This window comes from Ascaphus truei, chromosome 15, assembly GCF_040206685.1.
Source record: "Ascaphus truei isolate aAscTru1 chromosome 15, aAscTru1.hap1, whole genome shotgun sequence".
Lineage (NCBI taxonomy): Eukaryota > Metazoa > Chordata > Amphibia > Anura > Ascaphidae > Ascaphus > Ascaphus truei.
In genome coordinates, this window is record NC_134497.1 from 16,327,853 (window position 1) to 16,346,466 (window position 18,614).

At 63.8% G+C, this 18,614-nt stretch overlaps 1 protein-coding gene across 1 annotated transcript; it reads right to left on the minus strand.

Annotated features, from left to right (window-relative positions):
* Positions 1 to 7,677: 7,677 nt before the first annotated feature.
* Positions 7,678 to 15,705, minus strand: UBE2C (ubiquitin conjugating enzyme E2 C). The gene is given in 7 exon segments (XM_075571805.1): positions 7,678 to 7,860; positions 9,333 to 9,362; positions 9,365 to 9,391; positions 9,686 to 9,890; positions 10,164 to 10,250; positions 13,421 to 13,448; positions 15,380 to 15,705. Coding segments are annotated over 7 exon segments (540 nt in total). The 5' UTR covers positions 15,484 to 15,705; the 3' UTR covers positions 7,678 to 7,801.
* Positions 15,706 to 18,614: the final 2,909 nt, after the last annotated feature.

The window sequence follows — 18,614 nt, forward strand, 5'->3', positions numbered from 1 at the left end:
CGGGTCACGCGGGTTAGGGAAAGGCGCGGGTCACGCGGGTTAGGGAAAGGCGCGGGTCACGCGGGTTAGGGAAAGGCGCGGGTCACGCGGGTTAGGGAAAGGCGCGGGTCACGCGGGTTAGGGAAAGGCGCGGGTCACGCGGGTTAGGGAAAGGCGCGGGTCACGCGGGTTAGGGAAAGGCGCGGGTCACGCGGGTTAGGGAAAGGCGCGGGTCACGCGGGTTAGGGAAAGGCGCGGGTCACGCGGGTTAGGGAAAGGCGCGGGTCACGCGGGTTAGGGAAAGGCGCGGGTCACGCGGGTTAGGGAAAGGCGCGGGTCACGCGGGTTAGGGAAAGGCGCGGGTCACGCGGGTTAGGGAAAGGCGCGGGTCACGCGGGTTAGGGAAAGGCGCGGGTCACGCGGGTTAGGGAAAGGCGCGGGTCACGCGGGTTAGGGAAAGGCGCGGGTCACGCGGGTTAGGGAAAGGCGAGGGTCACGCGGGTTAGGGAAAGGCGCGGGTCACGCGGGTTAGGGAAAGGCGAGGGTCACGCGGGTTAGGGAAAGGCGAGGGTCACGCGGGTTAGGGAAAGGCGCGGGTCACGCGGGTTAGGGAAAGGCGAGGGTCACGCGGGTTAGGGAAAGGCGAGGGTCACGCGGGTTAGGGAAAGGCGAGGGTCACGCGGGTTAGGGAAAGGCGAGGGTCACGCGGGTTAGGGAAAGGCGAGGGTCACGCGGGTTAGGGAAAGGCGAGGGTCACGCGGGTTAGGGAAAGGCGAGGGTCACGCGGGTTAGGGAAAGGCGAGGGTCACGCGGGTTAGGGAAAGGCGAGGGTCACGCGGGTTAGGGAAAGGCGAGGGTCACGCGGGTTAGGGAAAGGCGCGGGTCACGCGGGTTAGGGAAAGGCGCGGGTCACGCGGGTTAGGGAAAGGCGCGGGTCACGCGGGTTAGGGAAAGGCGCGGGTCACGCGGGTTAGGGAAAGGCGCGGGTCACGCGGGTTAGGGAAAGGCGCGGGTCACGCGGGTTAGGGAAAGGCGCGGGTCACGCGGGTTAGGGAAAGGCGCGGGTCACGCGGGTTAGGGAAAGGCGCGGGTCACGCGGGTTAGGGAAAGGCGCGGGTCACGCGGGTTAGGGAAAGGCGCGGGTCACGCGGGTTAGGGAAAGGCGCGGGTCACGCGGGTTAGGGAAAGGCGCGGGTCACGCGGGTTAGGGAAAGGCGCGGGTCACGCGGGTTAGGGAAAGGCGCGGGTCACGCGGGTTAGGGAAAGGCGCGGGTCACGCGGGTTAGGGAAAGGCGCGGGTCACGCGGGTTAGGGAAAGGCGCGGGTCACGCGGGTTAGGGAAAGGCGCGGGTCACGCGGGTTAGGGAAAGGCGCGGGTCACGCGGGTTAGGGAAAGGCGCGGGTCACGCGGGTTAGGGAAAGGCGCGGGTCACGCGGGTTAGGGAAAGGCGCGGGTCACGCGGGTTAGGGAAAGGCGCGGGTCACGCGGGTTAGGGAAAGGCGCGGGTCACGCGGGTTAGGGAAAGGCGCGGGTCACGCGGGTTAGGGAAAGGCGCGGGTCACGCGGGTTAGGGAAAGGCGCGGGTCACGCGGGTTAGGGAAAGGCGCGGGTCACGCGGGTTAGGGAAAGGCGCGGGTCACGCGGGTTAGGGAAAGGCGCGGGTCACGCGGGTTAGGGAAAGGCGCGGGTCACGCGGGTTAGGGAAAGGCGCGGGTCACGCGGGTTAGGGAAAGGCGCGGGTCACGCGGGTTAGGGAAAGGCGCGGGTCACGCGGGTTAGGGAAAGGCGCGGGTCACGCGGGTTAGGGAAAGGCGCGGGTCACGCGGGTTAGGGAAAGGCGCGGGTCACGCGGGTTAGGGAAAGGCGCGGGTCACGCGGGTTAGGGAAAGGCGCGGGTCACGCGGGTTAGGGAAAGGCGCGGGTCACGCGGGTTAGGGAAAGGCGCGGGTCACGCGGGTTAGGGAAAGGCGCGGGTCACGCGGGTTAGGGAAAGGCGCGGGTCACGCGGGTTAGGGAAAGGCGCGGGTCACGCGGGTTAGGGAAAGGCGCGGGTCACGCGGGTTAGGGAAAGGCGCGGGTCACGCGGGTTAGGGAAAGGCGCGGGTCACGCGGGTTAGGGAAAGGCGCGGGTCACGCGGGTTAGGGAAAGGCGCGGGTCACGCGGGTTAGGGAAAGGCGCGGGTCACGCGGGTTAGGGAAAGGCGCGGGTCACGCGGGTTAGGGAAAGGCGCGGGTCACGCGGGTTAGGGAAAGGCGCGGGTCACGCGGGTTAGGGAAAGGCGCGGGTCACGCGGGTTAGGGAAAGGCGCGGGTCACGCGGGTTAGGGAAAGGCGCGGGTCACGCGGGTTAGGGAAAGGCGCGGGTCACGCGGGTTAGGGAAAGGCGCGGGTCACGCGGGTTAGGGAAAGGCGCGGGTCACGCGGGTTAGGGAAAGGCGCGGGTCACGCGGGTTAGGGAAAGGCGCGGGTCACGCGGGTTAGGGAAAGGCGCGGGTCACGCGGGTTAGGGAAAGGCGCGGGTCACGCGGGTTAGGGAAAGGCGCGGGTCACGCGGGTTAGGGAAAGGCGCGGGTCACGCGGGTTAGGGAAAGGCGCGGGTCACGCGGGTTAGGGAAAGGCGCGGGTCACGCGGGTTAGGGAAAGGCGCGGGTCACGCGGGTTAGGGAAAGGCGCGGGTCACGCGGGTTAGGGAAAGGCGCGGGTCACGCGGGTTAGGGAAAGGCGCGGGTCACGCGGGTTAGGGAAAGGCGCGGGTCACGCGGGTTAGGGAAAGGCGAGGGTCACGCGGGTTAGGGAAAGGCGAGGGTCACGCGGGTTAGGGAAAGGCGAGGGTCACGCGGGTTAGGGAAAGGCGAGGGTCACGCGGGTTAGGGAAAGGCGAGGGTCACGCGGGTTAGGGAAAGGCGAGGGTCACGCGGGTTAGGGAAAGGCGAGGGTCACGCGGGTTAGGGAAAGGCGAGGGTCACGCGGGTTAGGGAAAGGCGAGGGTCACGCGGGTTAGGGAAAGGCGAGGGTCACGCGGGTTAGGGAAAGGCGAGGGTCACGCGGGTTAGGGAAAGGCGAGGGTCACGCGGGTTAGGGAAAGGCGAGGGTCACGCGGGTTAGGGAAAGGCGAGGGTCACGCGGGTTAGGGAAAGGCGAGGGTCACGCGGGTTAGGGAAAGGCGCGGGTCACGCGGGTTAGGGAAAGGCGCGGGTCACGCGGGTTAGGGAAAGGCGCGGGTCACGCGGGTTAGGGAAAGGCGCGGTCACGCGGGTTAGGGAAAGGCGCGGGTCACGCGGGTTAGGGAAAGGCGCGGGTCACGCGGGTTAGGGAAAGGCGCGGGTCACGCGGGTTAGGGAAAGGCGCGGGTCACGCGGGTTAGGGAAAGGCGCGGGTCACGCGGGTTAGGGAAAGGCGCGGGTCACGCGGGTTAGGGAAAGGCGCGGGTCACGCGGGTTAGGGAAAGGCGCGGGTCACGCGGGTTAGGGAAAGGCGCGGGTCACGCGGGTTAGGGAAAGGCGCGGGTCACGCGGGTTAGGGAAAGGCGCGGGTCACGCGGGTTAGGGAAAGGCGCGGGTCACGCGGGTTAGGGAAAGGCGCGGGTCACGCGGGTTAGGGAAAGGCGCGGGTCACGCGGGTTAGGGAAAGGCGCGGGTCACGCGGGTTAGGGAAAGGCGCGGGTCACGCGGGTTAGGGAAAGGCGCGGGTCACGCGGGTTAGGGAAAGGCGCGGGTCACGCGGGTTAGGGAAAGGCGCGGGTCACGCGGGTTAGGGAAAGGCGCGGGTCACGCGGGTTAGGGAAAGGCGCGGGTCACGCGGGTTAGGGAAAGGCGCGGGTCACGCGGGTTAGGGAAAGGCGCGGGTCACGCGGGTTAGGGAAAGGCGCGGGTCACGCGGGTTAGGGAAAGGCGCGGGTCACGCGGGTTAGGGAAAGGCGCGGGTCACGCGGGTTAGGGAAAGGCGCGGGTCACGCGGGTTAGGGAAAGGCGCGGGTCACGCGGGTTAGGGAAAGGCGCGGGTCACGCGGGTTAGGGAAAGGCGCGGGTCACGCGGGTTAGGGAAAGGCGCGGGTCACGCGGGTTAGGGAAAGGCGCGGGTCACGCGGGTTAGGGAAAGGCGCGGGTCACGCGGGTTAGGGAAAGGCGCGGGTCACGCGGGTTAGGGAAAGGCGCGGGTCACGCGGGTTAGGGAAAGGCGCGGGTCACGCGGGTTAGGGAAAGGCGCGGGTCACGCGGGTTAGGGAAAGGCGCGGGTCACGCGGGTTAGGGAAAGGCGCGGGTCACGCGGGTTAGGGAAAGGCGCGGGTCACGCGGGTTAGGGAAAGGCGCGGGTCACGCGGGTTAGGGAAAGGCGCGGGTCACGCGGGTTAGGGAAAGGCGCGGGTCACGCGGGTTAGGGAAAGGCGCGGGTCACGCGGGTTAGGGAAAGGCGCGGGTCACGCGGGTTAGGGAAAGGCGCGGGTCACGCGGGTTAGGGAAAGGCGCGGGTCACGCGGGTTAGGGAAAGGCGCGGGTCACGCGGGTTAGGGAAAGGCGCGGGTCACGCGGGTTAGGGAAAGGCGCGGGTCACGCGGGTTAGGGAAAGGCGCGGGTCACGCGGGTTAGGGAAAGGCGCGGGTCACGCGGGTTAGGGAAAGGCGCGGGTCACGCGGGTTAGGGAAAGGCGCGGGTCACGCGGGTTAGGGAAAGGCGCGGGTCACGCGGGTTAGGGAAAGGCGCGGGTCACGCGGGTTAGGGAAAGGCGCGGGTCACGCGGGTTAGGGAAAGGCGCGGGTCACGCGGGTTAGGGAAAGGCGCGGGTCACGCGGGTTAGGGAAAGGCGCGGGTCACGCGGGTTAGGGAAAGGCGCGGGTCACGCGGGTTAGGGAAAGGCGCGGGTCACGCGGGTTAGGGAAAGGCGCGGGTCACGCGGGTTAGGGAAAGGCGCGGGTCACGCGGGTTAGGGAAAGGCGCGGGTCACGCGGGTTAGGGAAAGGCGCGGGTCACGCGGGTTAGGGAAAGGCGCGGGTCACGCGGGTTAGGGAAAGGCGCGGGTCACGCGGGTTAGGGAAAGGCGCGGGTCACGCGGGTTAGGGAAAGGCGCGGGTCACGCGGGTTAGGGAAAGGCGCGGGTCACGCGGGTTAGGGAAAGGCGCGGGTCACGCGGGTTAGGGAAAGGCGCGGGTCACGCGGGTTAGGGAAAGGCGCGGGTCACGCGGGTTAGGGAAAGGCGCGGGTCACGCGGGTTAGGGAAAGGCGCGGGTCACGCGGGTTAGGGAAAGGCGCGGGTCACGCGGGTTAGGGAAAGGCGCGGGTCACGCGGGTTAGGGAAAGGCGCGGGTCACGCGGGTTAGGGAAAGGCGCGGGTCACGCGGGTTAGGGAAAGGCGCGGGTCACGCGGGTTAGGGAAAGGCGCGGGTCACGCGGGTTAGGGAAAGGCGCGGGTCACGCGGGTTAGGGAAAGGCGCGGGTCACGCGGGTTAGGGAAAGGCGCGGGTCACGCGGGTTAGGGAAAGGCGCGGGTCACGCGGGTTAGGGAAAGGCGCGGGTCACGCGGGTTAGGGAAAGGCGCGGGTCACGCGGGTTAGGGAAAGGCGCGGGTCACGCGGGTTAGGGAAGGCGCGGGTCACGCGGGTTAGGGAAAGGCGCGGGTCACGCGGGTTAGGGAAGGCGCGGGTCACGCGGGTAGGGAAAGGCGAGCGGTCACGCGGGTTAGGGAAAGGCGAGGGTCACGCGGGTTAGGGAAAGGCGAGGGTCACGCGGGTTAGGGAAAGGCGAGGGTCACGCGGGTTAGGGAAAGGCGAGGGTCACGCGGGTTAGGGAAAGGCGAGGGTCACGCGGGTTAGGGAAAGGCGAGGGTCACGCGGGTTAGGGAAAGGCGAGGGTCACGCGGGTTAGGGAAAGGCGAGGGTCACGCGGGTTAGGGAAAGGCGAGGGTCACGCGGGTTAGGGAAAGGCGAGGGTCACGCGGGTTAGGGAAAGGCGAGGGTCACGCGGGTTAGGGAAAGGCGAGGGTCACGCGGGTTAGGGAAAGGCGAGGGTCACGCGGGTTAGGGAAAGGCGAGGGTCACGCGGGTTAGGGAAAGGCGAGGGTCACGCGGGTTAGGGAAAGGCGAGGGTCACGCGGGTTAGGGAAGGCGAGGGTCACGCGGGTTAGGGAAAGGCGAGGGTCACGCGGGTTAGGGAAAGGCGAGGGTCACGCGGGGTTAGGGAAAGGCGAGGGTCACGCGGGTTAGGGAAAGGCGAGGGTCACGCGGGTTAGGGAAAGGCGAGGGTCACGCGGGTTAGGGAAAGGCGAGGGTCACGCGGGTTAGGGAAAGGCGGGGTCACGCGGGTTAGGGAAAGGCGAGGGTCACGCGGGTTAGGGAAAGGCGAGGGTCACGCGGGTTAGGGAAGGCGAGGGTCACGCGGGTTAGGGAAAGGCGAGGGTCACGCGGGTTAGGAAAGGCGAGGGTCACGCGGGTTAGGGAAAGGCGAGGGTCACGCGGGTTAGGGAAAGGCGAGGGTCACGCGGGTTAGGGAAAGGCGAGGGTCACGCGGGTTAGGGAAAGGCGAGGGTCACGCGGGTTAGGGAAAGGCGAGGGTCACGCGGGTTAGGGAAGGCGAGGGTCACGCGGTTAGGGAAAGGCGAGGGTCACGCGGGTTAGGGAAAGGCGAGGGTCACGCGGGTTAGGGAAAGGCGAGGGTCACGCGGGTTAGGGAAAGGCGAGGGTCACGCGGGTTAGGGAAAGGCGAGGGTCACGCGGGTTAGGGAAAGGCGAGGGTCACGCGGGTTAGGGAAAGGCGAGGGTCACGCGGGTTAGGGAAAGGCGAGGGTCACGCGGGTTAGGGAAAGGCGAGGGTCACGCGGGTTAGGGAAAGGCGAGGGTCACGCGGGTTAGGGAAAGGCGAGGGTCACGCGGGTTAGGGAAGGCGAGGGTCACGCGGGTTAGGGAAAGGCGAGGGTCACGCGGGTTAGGGAAAGGCGAGGGTCACGCGGGTTAGGGAAAGGCGAGGGTCACGCGGGTTAGGGAAAGGCGAGGGTCACGCGGGTTAGGGAAAGGCGAGGGTCACGCGGGTTAGGGAAAGGCGAGGGTCACGCGGGTTAGGGAAAGGCAAGGGTCACACGGGTTAGGGAAAGGCGAGGGTTACATAAGGTGAGGGTTAAATGGGTTAGGTGAGGGTCATGGGACCAGCTCACAATGCCAGTAACGTTGAAGTATATAGTAACATAGGATTGACATGCACTATAGAAACACGTGGTGCAGAGATGGGGTTCGGAAACATTGCAGCTTTACACTGGGGGTGCTCCTCCTTCATAGGAAGGTGACCGGATCAGAGGGCAGGAGCCAGGAACCCACAAACATGAATATTACAGGGAGACACCGCGATCCCTAAAACGCAATCTCCAGAGCATTCCCATGAGAGAGCTCAAAATATCCCGACCATTAAAGTACATTCACCCGGGGCCCAATTACAGACATCACCAGGGGGTTTATATCACGCGTCAGCGCGCCAATCCGGCCGGAAAAACATGGCACAGGGGACAGGACACTTCCCAGCACGGCATTAAACATGCCCTGAAGCAGATATGGGCAGTGTCACTTGCTGTGTGCATGTACATATAATATTAACACATACTACGTACACACGAGACTCCTCTGCATATGATTCTTACCTCAAGTCCCAAACATCAACCCCTGCTCTATATACTGTATGCGCACACGCACACGCACGGCACCATTTGGAAGCCCAGAGCAAAATGACAAAAATCACTTTATTTATACAAAAGAATCAGACTAGTATTAAGTTAAGCGTATATTACAGCGTTCATGTACAGCGCAGAACATACAGTGGGCGGGCGGGCGGCCGGCCGGAGGGGTCAAGCGTCCTTGTCTCTCACCTGCTTATTGTAAAGCTCGTGCAGGTGCTTCTTGTAGCCTGAGGGGAGAGATGGACGAGTCAGACACCAGTGGGATATAAGCACGTTAACCCTTTGCATTGCAACGCATTACTCGCAGCTCCGGCAGCTAACCCTGCAGGGGGTGCTTGCTGTCAAGCAATGGGCTGTAGGACAGTCTGTCCGTGAAGGGGTTAAGGAGAAGGCAGACATGTCCCCCTGCGCATGGATATTGTATCTGTGCAAAGGCCTGAGACACGCAGACGGAATGGGTAGATTTGGCCGTGTTAAATAAAGGTGAAGTCGCCTTTACCCGTACCGGTCCCCAATATGGTTTAGTTATGTATGTACAGTTTATTTTACCTATCCTATATCTTTGTACTGTGCCCCATTGGGCTGATAGCATTTGTTTCGTCTCCCTTCAGGGGGGGGGGGGTGTATTGGGGGGACCAGGGGAACCATTGCAGGGACCGGGCTCTGTAGGCACGATAGCCATTAGTCCGTTCAAAGGCTCCGCTAGACTTAAGCCCCGTACCTATGGACTTGCTAGCTATCGGAGAGCAAGGAAGGAGTGCCCCTACCAGACACGACAGCAGTGCAAGTTAGGAACGCGTATCGGGGTGAACTTCCGGAAGGAGGTCCCCGCACCTAGGGCACCAGGTTGTTCCGCCAGTTGGGCGAGTTTGTGTGTTTTATGTACTGGAAGTTTGGGGAAACTTTATTCCAATGAATATACTGGTGTTTAACCCTGCAGTTCTGTCTCTTGCACTGATCCCTGGTGTAATTAGCCTGGTCCCGTGTTTAACCCTGCAGTTCTGTCTCTTGCACTGATCCCTGGTGTAATTAGCCTGGTCCCGTGTTAACCCTGCAGTTCTGTCTCTTGCACTGATCCCTGGTGTAATTAGCCTGGTCCCGTGTTAACCCTGCAGTTCTGTCTCTTGCACTGATCCCTGGTGTAATTAGCCTGGTCCCGTGTTTAACCCTGCAGTTCTGTCTCTTGCACTGATCCCTGGTGTAATTAGCCTGGTCCCGTGTTTAACCCTGCAGTTCTGTCTCTTGCACTGATCCCTGGTGTAATTAGCCTGGTCCAGTGTTTAACCCTGCAGTTCTGTCTCTTGCACTGATCCCTGGTGTAATTAGCCTGGTCCCGTGTTTAACCCTGCAATTCTGTCTCTTGCACTGATCCCTGGTGTAATTAGCCTGGTCCCGTGTTTAACCCTGCAGTTCTGTCTCTTGCACTGATCCCTGGTGTAATTAGCCTGGTCCCGTGTTTAACCCTGCAGTTCTGTCTCTTGCACTGATCCCTGGTGTAATTAGCCTGGATTCCGTGACAGTTGCTTTGGGGAAAAATCTATGGGCAGAGGTGGAAATAAGCAGAATCAGCGCCAAGGTGCCACTGGAGAGCGTGTATAACACGTTACATATAGGTAACACGGGATAGCATTGGGAGGGAGAGCGCGTATAACACGTTACACACAGGAAACACGGGATAGCGCTCCCGGGGGCCACTTACCAGCCTGATTCTGCCAGAGTTCTGCAGCTGTGGGTTCAGGGGACTATCATTATTGGGTTCTGTGGGAAACAGATCACGAGGTGTTAACAAACAGAACATTTGTGGGTGGGGGTAGGGACTCACTCTACTCCTCCCCCCTGGGGGGCTGTATACCTGCACAATAAAAGTCTGCATGTCAACATGGATGATCACATGCAGGGCTGCAGGCCTACACATCACAGGTCAGGGGGCTGCAGGCCGTCACAGCGCTGGGGGCTGCAGGCTCCGAGGAGCAGAGCCACAATCACAGACTAGTCCGGGCTCACGCTTTTTGGAAATGTACATTACATGAGAGAATGATCCCAATGTCTCACCTCCCAGCAGGCTCTGCAGAGACAGCAGGATGGTCCTCACATCATACAGCGCTGACCACTTGTCCTTCAGGATGTCCAGGCAGATGTTCCCGTGGCTATCCACGTTGGGGTGGTAGCATGGAGTGATGAACTTCACTGCGGGGGCATTGTAGGGGTAACCGCTGGGGAAATCCAGCGACAGCTTGTACCTCAGGCTCTCATACACCTATAGGGACAGAGCCGCAAGTTATAGTGTCTGTGCCAAACAGAAGCAACGTGCGGCAATACACAGCAATACCACGCATCACCAGCCCAGTGTAAAGCTCATAACACTGGTCCAGTTATTAGACAAAGCTCGGATTCACTAGTGCTGCTAGGAATAGCTCCTGACTCGGGCGATATAAAAAATTAAAAAAAAGAGGCAGTCATTAATCAGGGGGATTGTGCAGTGATAAACAGAACATGGCGGAGCAGGAAGTGTCCCAGGTCCATCACTCACCGTTCCCACCGCTCCATCAATGGTTCCGATCCACTTGAACAGATTATCGGACTCTGGAAAAGCAGAGATGCCTTTATCACCAGACATCTGGAAAGAAGAAAACGGACAAATTCAACAGTCCGTGCCGGATATGCGGATTCCGCGTCACACAGCGAGATACCCGTCAGTGCCGCACACGCAGCTCCCGCGTCACACAGCGAGATACCCGTCAGTGCCGCACACGCAGGTCCCGCGTCACACAGCGAGATACCCGTCAGTGCCGCACACGCAGGTCCCGCGTCACACAGCGAGATACCCGTCAGTGCCGCACACGCAGGTTCCGCGTCACACAGCGAGATACCCGTCAGTGCCGCACACGCAGGTCCCGCGTCACACAGGGAGATACCCGTCAGTGCCGGATATGCGGATTCCGCGTCACACAGCGAGATACCCGTCAGTGCCGCACACGCAGCTCCCGCGTCACACAGCGAGATACCCGTCAGTGCCGCACACGCAGGTCCCGCGTCACACAGCGAGATACCCGTCAGTGCTGCACACGCAGCTCCCGCGTCACACAGCGAGATACCCGTCAGTGCCGCACACGCAGGTTCCGCGTCACACAGCGAGATACCCGTCAGTGCCGCACACGCAGGTCCCGCGTCACACAGGGAGATACCCGTCAGTGCCGGATATGCGGATTCCGCGTCACACAGCGAGATACCCGTCAGTGCCGCACACGCAGGTCCCCGCGTCACACAGCGAGATACCCGTCAGTGCCGCACACGCAGGTCCCGCGTCACACAGCGAGATACCCGTCAGTGCCGCACACGCAGGTCCCGCGTCACACAGCGAGATACCCGTCAGTGCCGCACACGCAGGTTCCGCGTCACACAGCGAGATACCCGTCAGTGCCGCACACGCAGGTCCCGCGTCACACAGGGAGATACCCGTCAGTGCCGGATATGCGGATTCCGCGTCACACAGCGAGATACCCGTCAGTGCCGCACACGCAGCTCCCGCGTCACACAGCGAGATACCCGTCAGTGCCGCACACGCAGGTCCCGCGTCACACAGCGAGATACCCGTCAGTGCCGCACACGCAGGTCCCGCGTCACACAGCGAGATACCCGTCAGTGCCGCACACGCAGGTTCCGCGTCACACAGCGAGATACCCGTCAGTGCCGCACACGCAGGTCCCGCGTCACACAGCGAGATACCCGTCAGTGCCGCACACGCAGGTCCCGCGTCACACAGCGAGATACCCGTCAGTGCCGCACACGCAGGTCCCGCGTCACACAGCGAGATACCCGTCAGTGCCGCACACGCAGCTCCCGCGTCACACAGCGAGATACCCGTCTGTGCCCCACACGCAGGTTCCGCGTCACACAGCGAGATACCCGTCAGTGCCACACAGGGAGATACCCGTCAGTGCCGCACACGCAGGTCCCGCGTCACACAGCGAGATACCCGTCAGTGCCGCACACGCAGGTCCCGCGTCACACAGCGAGATACCCGTCAGTGCCGCACACGCAGGTCCCGCGTCACACAGCGAGATACCCGTCAGTGCCGCACACGCAGGTTCCGCGTCACACAGCGAGATACCCGTCAGTGCCGCACACGCAGGTCCCGTGCCACACAGCGAGATACCCGTCAGTGCCGCACACGCAGGTTCCGCGTCACACAGCGAGATACCCGTCAGTGCCGCACACGCAGGTCCCGCGTCACACAGCGAGATACCCGTCAGTGCCGCACACGCAGGTTCCGCGTCACACAGCGAGATACCCGTCAGTGCCGCACACGCAGGTCCCGTGTTACACAGGGGGATACCCGTCACTGCAGCACACGCAGGTCCCGTGCCACACAGGGAGATACCCGTCAGTGCCGCACACGCAGGTCCCGTGTCACACAGGGGGATACCCGTCACTGCAGCACACGCAGGTCCCGTGCCACACAGGGAGATACCCGTCAGTGCCGCACACGCAGGTCCCGTGCCACACAGGGAGATACCCGTCAGTGCCACACACGCAGGTCCCGTGTTACACAGGGAGATACCAGTCAGTGCCGCACACGCAGGTCCCGTGTTACATAGCGAGATACCCGTCAGTGCCGCACACGCAGGTCCCGTGCCACACAGGGAGATACCCGTCAGTGCCGCACACGCAGGTCCCGTGCCACACAGCGAGATACCCGTCAGTGCCGCACACGCAGGTCCCGTGTTACACAGGGAGATACCAGTCAGTGCCGCACACGCAGGTCCCGTGTTACACAGGGAGATACCAGTCAGTGCCGCACACGCAGGTCCCGTGTTACACAGGGAGATACCAGTCAGTGCCGCACACGCAGGTTCCGTGCCACACAGGGGGATACCCGTCAGTGCCGCACACGCAGGTCCCGTGCCACACAGGGAGATACCCTCAGGCTGCACCAGTGCCCACACAGGGGGATACCCGTCAGTGCCGCACACGCAGTTCCCGTGCCACACAGGGAGATACCCGTCAGTGCCGCACACGCAGGTCCCGTGCCACACAGGGAGATACCCGTCAGTGCCGCACACGCAGGTCCCGTGTTACACAGGGAGATACCAGTCAGTGCCGCACACGCAGGTCCCGTGTTACACAGCGAGATACCCGTCAGTGCCGCACACGCAGGTCCCGTGCCACACAGGGGGATACCCGTCAGTGCCGCACACGCAGGTCCCGTGCCACACAGGGAGATACCCGTCAGTGCCGCACACGCAGGTCCCGTGCCACACAGGGAGATACCCGTCAGTGCCGCACACGCAGGTCCCGTGTTACACAGGGAGATACCAGTCAGTGCCGCACACGCAGGTCCCGTGTTACACAGCAAGATACCCGTCAGTGCCACACACGCAGGTCCCGTGCCACACAGGGGGATACCCGTCAGTGCCACACACGCAGGTCCCGTGTTACACAGGGGGATACCCGTCAGTGCCGCACACGCAGGTCCCGTGTTACACAGGGGGATACCCGTCAGTGCCGCACACGCAGGTCCCGTGCCACACAGGGAGATACCCGTCAGTGCCGCACACGCAGGTCCCGTGTTACACAGGGAGATACCACTCAGTGCCGCACACGCAGGTCCCGTGTTACACAGCGAGATACCCGTCAGTGCCGCACACGCAGGTCCCGTGCCACACAGGGGGATACCCGTCAGTGCCACATACGCATGTCCCGTGTTACACAGGGGGATACCCGTCAGTGCCACACACGCAGGTCCCTTGTTACACAGCGCGATACCCGGACACTGAACAAACTCACCATAAGAGTCATCAGCTCCTGCTGCAACCTACAAGAGAAGAGACCGTGAGACAAAGCACAAACCAGCCCAATCCATCCTCTCAGCCTCTCTCAGCCTCAGTTCCCATGGAGACCCCCACCGGGCAGTTACCATGGAGATCCCAGGGTCATAACTATGCCCAGGACATACTTGAAAACAAGAAGTAACTCAAATGTATTACTTCCTGGTAAAACAATAAATAAGGGCAGACCCCCCCTTCCCCGGGCACTGTTGCCGTGGAGACCTCCCAACTTCCCCGGGCACTGTTGCCGTGGAGATCTCCCCCCTTCCCCGGGCACTGTTGCCGTGGAGACCTCCCCCCGTCCCCGGGCACTGTTGCCGTGGAGACCTCCCCCCGTCCCCGGGCACTGTTGCCGTGGAGACCTCCCAACTTCCCCGGGCACTGTTGCCGTGGAGATCTCCCCCCTTCCCCGGGCACTGTTGCCGTGGAGATCTCCCCCCTTCCCCGGGCACTGTTACCGTGGAGATCTCCCCCCTTCCCCGGGCACTGTTACCGTGGAAACCTCTTCCCCAGGCACTGTTACCGTGGAGACCTCCCCCCTTCCCCGGGCACTGTTACCATGGAGACCCCCTTCCCCGGGCACTGTTACCGTGGAGACCTCCCCTCTTCCCGGGCACTGTTTGCCGTGGAGACCTCCCCCCTTCCCCGGGCACTGTTACCGTGGAGACCTCCCCCCTTCCCCGGGCACTATTTGCCGTGGAGACCCCCCCCTTCCCCGGGCACTGTTACCGTGGAGACCCCCCCTTCCCCGGGCACTGTTACCGTGGAGACCTCTCCCGGGCACTGTTACCGTGGAGACCTCTTCCCCGGGCACTGTTACCGTGGAGACCTCTTCCCCGGGCACTGTTACCGTGGAGACCCCCTTCCCCGGGCACTGTTACCGTGGAGACCTCCCCCCTTCCCCGGGCACTGTTACCGTGGAGACCTCCCCCCTTCCCCGGGCACTGTTACCGTGGAGACCTCCCCCCCTTCCCCGGGCACTGTTACCGTGGAGACCTCTTCCCCGGGCACTGTTACCGTGGAGACCTCCCCCCTTCCCGGGCACTGTTACCGTGGAGACCTCCCCCCTTCCCCGGGCACTGTTACCGTGGAGACCTCCCCCCTTCCCCGGGCACTGTTACGTGGAGACCTCCCCCCTTCCCCGGGCACTGTTACCGTGGAGACCTCCCCCCTTCCAAAGGCACTATTACCGTGGAGACCTCCCCCCTTCCCCGGGCACTGTTACCATGGAGACGCCCTTCCCCGGGCACTGTTACCGTGGAGACCTCCCCCCTTCCCGGGCACTGTTACCGTGGAGTACCCTTCCCCGGGCACTGTTACCGTGGAGACCTCCCCCCTTCCCCGGGCACTGTTACCATGGAGACCCCCTTCCCCGGGCACGGTTTGCCGTGGAGACCTCCCCCCTTCCCCGGGCACTGTTACCGTGGAGACCTCCCCCCTTCCCGGGCACTGTTACCGTGGAGACCAGTTCCCCAGGCACTGTTACCGTGGAGACCTCTTCCCTGGGCACTGTTACCATGGAGACCTCCCCCCTTCCCCGGGCACTGTTACCGTGGAGACCTCCCCCCTTCCCCGGGCACTGTTACCGTGGAGACCTCACCCCTTCCCCGGACACTGTTACCGTGGAGACCTCACCCCTTCCCCGGGCACTGTTACCGTGGAGACCTCCCCCCTTCCCCGGGCCCTGTTACCGTGGAGGACCCCCTTCCCCGGGCCCTGTTACCGTGGAGACCTCCCCCCTTCCCCGGGCCCTGTTACCGTGGAGACCTCCCCCCTTCCCCGGGCACTGTTACCGGGGAGACCCCTTCCCCGGCCACTGTTACCAGGGAGAACCGCCCCCCGGCAGGCCCCAGTCCCCCTAGGCGCATTCCTATGAGTGGAGACACCCCCCCCCACGCTCATGGCCGCTGCTCCTCACCTCTTCCCCACCGAGCCGCGGGCTGCGGGAGTCCCGGAGTCCATCCCCTTCCGGGCGGCCGCGGAGGAGGCAGCAGCGGCGGGGTCCACGTTCTGAGAGGCCATGGCGGCGGGGGCGCGCGCGAGAGAAACCGGGGGAGCGCGCGGGAGAGAGAAACCGGAAGGGCGCGCGGGAAAGAGAAACCGGGGGGGGCGCGCAGTGCTTGCTCTGCTCGCGCTGATGCTCCCGCCCTCTGTTTGAATAATTTTTAAACCCCCCACTATCGTCGGCCAATCAGCGGGGTAGGGAGGTTTGATCTGGCCAATCAGAGCTCGGTGTTGCCGGGGCGTCTCCATGGGGATCAAGTGATGACTTCACGCGTACGTTTGAAAATGCCGGACGGTGATTGGCTGGGGCTCGCCGGGCGGTGCCTGGCTGGAATTCAGGGAAGGAAATGTCACTCACACTGGAGTGACGTCTGCGGGGGAGGGGTTAAAGCTGAGTCCCCTGTGCCGCTGACTGCGCTCATGCTTGGAGAGCGGTGACGTCACCACCTCTCCAAGCATGAGCGATCGCAACATTTTTAGAGCGGGAGGGGGCGTGGCTATTACGGGAGGGGGCGTGTCATTGGCTGGATCGGGGCTGTCTGTGTCTGTATGTGTGTCTGTCTCTGTGTGTGGGTGGGTTGTTTCTCCGTGTCTGTCTCTGTGTGTCTGTGTCTCCATTTTCTCTCTCCCCCTCTCCCCCCCCCATTGCTGGCTCTCTCTCCCTTCTCTCGTATCTCTCTCTGCCCCTTCCCTTTTCCCCTCTCTCCCCTTTCCCCCCCTTCCCTCCTCTCTCTCCACCTTCCCTCCTCTCCATCCCCTCCCCCTACCCTCCTCACTCTCTCCCCCTTCCCTCCTCACTCTTCCCCCCTTCCCTCCTCTCTCTCCCCCCCTTCCCTCCTCTCTCTCCCCCCCTTCCCTCCTCTCACTCCCCCCCTTCCCTCCTCTCTCCCCCCCCCTTCCCCTCCTCTCTCCCCCCCCTCCCTCCTCTCTCCCCCCCCTTCCCTCCTCTCTCCCCCCCCTTCCTCCTCTCTCTCCCCCCCTTCCCTCCCCCCCCCCTTCCCTCCTCTCTCTCCCCCCCCCTTCCCTCCTCTCTCTCCCCCCCTTCCCTCCTCTCTCCCCCCCTTCCCTCCTCTCTCTCCCCCCCTTCCCTCCTCTCTCTCCCCCCCCTTCCCTCCTCTCTCCCCCCCTTCCCTCCTCTCTCCCCCCCTTCCCTCCTCTCTCCCCCCCCCTTCCCACCTCTCTCCCCCCCCCTTCCCTCCTCTCTCTCCCCCCCTTCCTCCTCTCTCTCCCCCCCTTCCCTCCTCTCTCCCCCCCCTTCCTCCTCTCTCCCCCCCCTTCCCTCCTCTCTCCCCCCCTTCCCTCCTCTCTCCCCCCCTTCCCTCCTCTCTCTCCCCCCTTCCCTCCTCTCTCTCCCCCTTCCCTCCTCTCTCTCCCCCTTCCCTCTCACTCTCTCCCCCCTTCCCTCCTCTCTCTCCCCCCCCTTCCCTCCTCTCTCCCCCCCCTTCCCTCCTCTCTCCCCCCCCTTCCCTCCTCTCTCCCCCCCCCTTCCCTCCTCTCTCCCCCCCCTTCCCTCCTCTCTCCCCCCCCCCTTCCCTCCTCTCTCCCCCCCCCCTTCCCTCCTCTCTCCCCCCCCTTCCCTCCTCTCTCTCCCCCCCTTCCCTCCTCTCTCTCCCCCCTTCCCTCCTCTCTCTCCCCCCCCCCCTTCCCTCCTCTCTCTCCCCCCCTTCCCTCCTCCCCCCTCCCTCCTCTCTCCCCCCCCCTTCCCTCCTCTCTCCCCCCCTTCCCTCTCCTCCCCCCCCCTTCCCTCCTCTCTCTCCCCCCCCTTCCCTCCTCTCTCCCCCCTTCCCTCCTCTCCCCCCCCCTTCCCTCCTCTCTCCCCCCCCTCCTCTCTCCCCCCCCCTCCTCTCTCCCCCCCTTCCCTCCTCTCTCCCCCCTTCCCTCCTCTCTCCCCCCCTTCCCTCCTCTCTCTCCCCCCCCTTCCCTCCTCTCTCCCCCCCCTTCCCTCTCTCTCCCCCCCTTCCCCTCCTCTCTCTCCCCCCCTTCCCTCCTCTCTCTCCCCCCCTTCTCTCTCCCCCCTTCCCTCCTCTCTCTCCCCCCCTTCCCTCCTCTCTCTCCCCCCCTTCCCTCCTCTCTCCCCCCCCTTCCCTCCTCTCTCCCCCCCCTTCCCTCCTCTCTCCCCCCCCTTCCCTCCTCTCTCCCCCCCTTCCCTCCTCTCTCCCCCCCTTCCCTCCTCTTTCCCCCCCCCCTTCCCTCCTCTCTCCCCCCCCTTCTCTCTCCCACCCCTTCCATCCTCTCTCCCCCCCCCTTCCCTCCTCTCTCCCCCCCTTCCCTCCTCTCTCCCCCCCTTCCCTCCTCTCTCCCCCCCCCCTTCCCTCCTCTCTCCCCCCCCCTTCCCTCCTCTCTCCCCCCCCTTCCCTCCTCTCTCTCCCTCCCCTTCCCTCCTCTCTCTCCCTCCCCCCCACTTCCCTCCTCTCTCCCCCCCCTTCCCTCCTCTCTCCCCCCCTTCCCTCCTCTCTCCCCCCCTTCCCTTCTCTCTCTCTCCCCCCCTTCCCTTCTCTCTCTCCCCCCCTTCCCTTCTCTCTCTCTCCCCCCTTCCCTTCTCTCTCTCCCCCCCTTCCCTTCTCTCTCTCCCCCCCTTCCCTTCTCTCTCTCCCCCCCTTCCCTTCTCTCCTCTCTCTTCCCCCCCCTTCCCTCCTCTCTCTCCCCCCCCCTTCCCTCCTCTCTCTCCCCCCCCCTTCCCTCCTCTCTCTCCCCCCCCTTCCCTCCTCTCTCTTCCCCCCCCCCTCCTCTCTCCCCTCCTCTCTGGGTCGCTGTACAGTGCAGCCTGGTGACCCCCCCCCCCCCAAACACACAGCCCATCACAGCAATGATCAGTGCAGTTCATTTTAATGACAAATAAAAACAGGTTTAGTTAATTTTTCTATGACCGCCCTGATTTAGCGGGTTAGGCGGACGGAGATCTCGCCGCAGAGAGGGGAAGGCCGCTCCGGGCTCTTGCGTGACAGGAAGGCGCCGCTAACCCCAGGCCCAGATGCCCGGTGCATCGCTTCACGGCTTATGCGGCTAGTAACAGTTCAGGCTGCTTCGCATGCATCATTAGGGAGCAGCTCGCAGGTGTGAAGGTGTTAATATAAGATGGCTGCCTGCTACTCCTGCTCTGTCCGCACTTGCTCCATGTACTTCCTCATCTTCTCGATCATCCACACCGG